This window comes from Galeopterus variegatus, unplaced genomic scaffold (genome assembly GCF_000696425.1).
Source record: "Galeopterus variegatus unplaced genomic scaffold, G_variegatus-3.0.2 Scaffold3254, whole genome shotgun sequence".
NCBI classification, from domain to species: Eukaryota; Metazoa; Chordata; class Mammalia; order Dermoptera; family Cynocephalidae; genus Galeopterus; species Galeopterus variegatus.
In genome coordinates, this window is record NW_007729365.1 from 57,315 (window position 1) to 60,115 (window position 2,801).

At 51.2% G+C, this 2,801-nt stretch overlaps 1 protein-coding gene across 1 annotated transcript in view; it reads left to right on the forward strand.

The window, feature by feature from the left end:
- Positions 1-2,475, forward strand: part of RCVRN (recoverin) — an 8,296-nt gene extending 5,821 nt beyond the window's left edge. The window contains exon 3 of the mRNA XM_008584389.1: positions 2,254-2,475. Within this exon, the coding sequence (XP_008582611.1) occupies positions 2,254-2,369 (116 nt within the window). The 3' untranslated portion in view covers positions 2,370-2,475. The remainder of the gene's footprint in view (positions 1-2,253) is intronic.
- The last annotated feature ends 326 nt before the right edge of the window (positions 2,476-2,801 follow it).

Here is a 2,801-nt window from a genome sequence, read left to right on the forward strand (position 1 = left end):
GGAAATTAGTTTGGCTCCTCTGAGATTTAAATTAGATTGCTGGAGATTTATGGGGGAAAAGACTGATGAGAGAAAACAGGGAGGGATCTAGAGGAGGCTGGGAAAGCCATCAGCCTGACCCCCGCCAGGCAGAGGGGAAAGGAAGGGATCTTAGCCTACAGTGTCGTTCCAAGAAAGGAAAGAGGTGGCAAATCCGGCAGGGCATCCTCAGTAGACCTGACTCTGTGCACCACCCTGCTCAGTTGCTGGCTGGAAGCAGCCTGCGGGAGGTGTGGTCTTGCACTGAAAGCCACGAGGGTCCCAGAACTCGGCTGCTGGTGCCATCGATCCAGCGCAGGCAGTGCATGGGTGAGGAGCTGGTGTCAGTCACAGGCTACAAACTCATGTGGCCAAAGGGGCCTGAATGATGAAAATGAGTGAAGTGGACAGTAACCCCACTATGTAATGGGGACTAGCAAATAGCAGAGAGTGGATGTCTGGTCTGATGGCTTCCAGCATATTCTACATGGGAATATGGAGCTCATTGGTGCCACGCCATCTTTTTTTTTTTTTTTTTAAGATAAGCCAGCAATTGAGATTTTTAAAATCTGACAATTGATAAAACATGGCATGACCTGAAGGCATCTGAGGAGCCCTTTTATGACCTTTGGGGCTGTCTCTTTCCAGGGTTCAGGAAAAAAGGCCTGAGAAGGATGCTAAATAAGGGCACATAGAGAAGGTCCTGTCCCTACTAATCTGCCCTCAAATGATGGAGTCTGAGGAACATATGGGTCACTGGGGTGAGAACTAGTTGCTGGGGCACAAAATTTAAGGAGGCGCTCACTTTTGGGTGCCAACCCTGCACTCACACAGCCCCAAAATGAGTGCTTCCTTAAATTTTGTGCCCAGACTCTCTGCTCCCCTCCTTCTAGCCAGGCCCTGGCCCTGACTGGCACCTCTCCATGGAGCACCTTCTCATTTGCACAGACCCTGGCTGCTTAAGTCACCTCCCTGTGACACTTCACCCACTGGCTCTTTGACCCCTGCATGACCTCCCTCTGGGTCTGTCCGTGTGCTGAGCCCCCTGTTCTGCTATGTGCTAATCTGAAAACCCACCCAGGTGAACCTAACGGCGGTAGGTGGTAGAGGGCTGAAGTGTGTGTGTTTCACGTGGCCCTATCTGGAGGCAATGCCTCACCGCAGAGTCGGGCTCTGAGAGTGGCAGGTTCAAGTTCTGTGTGAGGCTGGTGGGGTAGCTGGGATGCTAAAACCCAAATTTCAGCACCCAGATTGTACAGGGAACCCTCCTGGATCCTAACCCAGGAAGATTAAAGATGCCTGCAAGGCCCAAATCATAAGCCTTGAATGGAATTCAGTTCAGCAAAGCTTTGTTGAGTACCTACTATGTGCTAGGTACCGTGAGCAGAGCAAGGAGCATCTGTCTTGTTCTAGAGTTGTTTCTGCATGTGACCGTCTTCCACACCAGACCAAGAGTTTCCTGGGAGGGACTTTATCTCACTCTCTTCTATTACACAGCCACCCTCAACCCAAGCACAGTGACATCTGGCACACACAGAGGAAGGGCTCAGAAACATGTGTGTAACTGGACTGAACTGAATACAGTGGCCACCTGGTGAAAACACTGGGAAACTGGGCCTGGCTGGAGCAAGGCTCTCTCTCTCGGTCTTGATCCCAAATGGGGAGAAGGAAGGGGGACACGGGGGTGGATGCATAGAAAGGAATCATAGGACTGCCTGTGTGCTGCAGGGACATCCCATGGGACCCTCTCTTCTCACTCCCGACTCCCTGGGGGGACATTGTCCCCTGCTTCTCAACTGACACTCTGGGCCAGGCTTCCAGTTCATTTTGCTTTGCCCAGTCCCCCAGGAGCTTTCCCAGAACTTGAGACTAGAGGCTTGGGGTAATATTGAAAATATAATGATTAATAGTGATAATTATTATCAATTATTTAAATATTGAATAACCAGCAAGGCAGAGGCACTAACTGATCAGAAAAGGCACATAGCAGAGGATTGGCAACCTGGGGACCCTCTGCAGAGCTGGTCATTAACCTCCTCGTTGCTGGCTCATGGGGAGGGTCTTGGAGAGGAGTTGGATATCTGGGGTGGGGGTGAGGTACCCTCGGGGGCACTGAACAGTCAATATTTCCATCATAGACACATTCCTCCTGGGGATACTGGCTGGATGTCAGCCTCACTGCAGCTTGAAACAGCCAATCCTGACTGTTACGTATGTTTTTTTCCTACTGCACAGATAAACTTACAGAGGAAGAATTCATTGAGGGGACCCTGGCCAATAAGGATATTCTGCGACTGATCCAGTTTGAGCCTCAAAAAGTGAAGGAGAGGATAAAGGAAAAGAAACCCTGATGCCAACCTCTCAGCTCTCTTCCCTCCCCCCACCACTCATATAAACACCCGCGAGTGCACACGCACGTGCACACACACATGCACGGCCATGCACACGCACGCACAACGTATACACGCACTCAAACATGTGCACATGCACATGCACGGCCATGCACACGCACGCACAACGTATACACGCACTCACACATGTGCACACACACATGCACGGCCATGCACACGAACGCACAACGTATACACGCACTCAAACATGTGCACATGCACATGCACGGCCATGCACACGCACGCACAACGTATACACGCACTCACACATGTGCACATGCACATGCACGGCCATGCACACGCACGCACAACGTATACACGCACTCACACATATGCACACACACATGCACACGCACGCACATACATGCAGTCACACACGCGCACACACAGCCA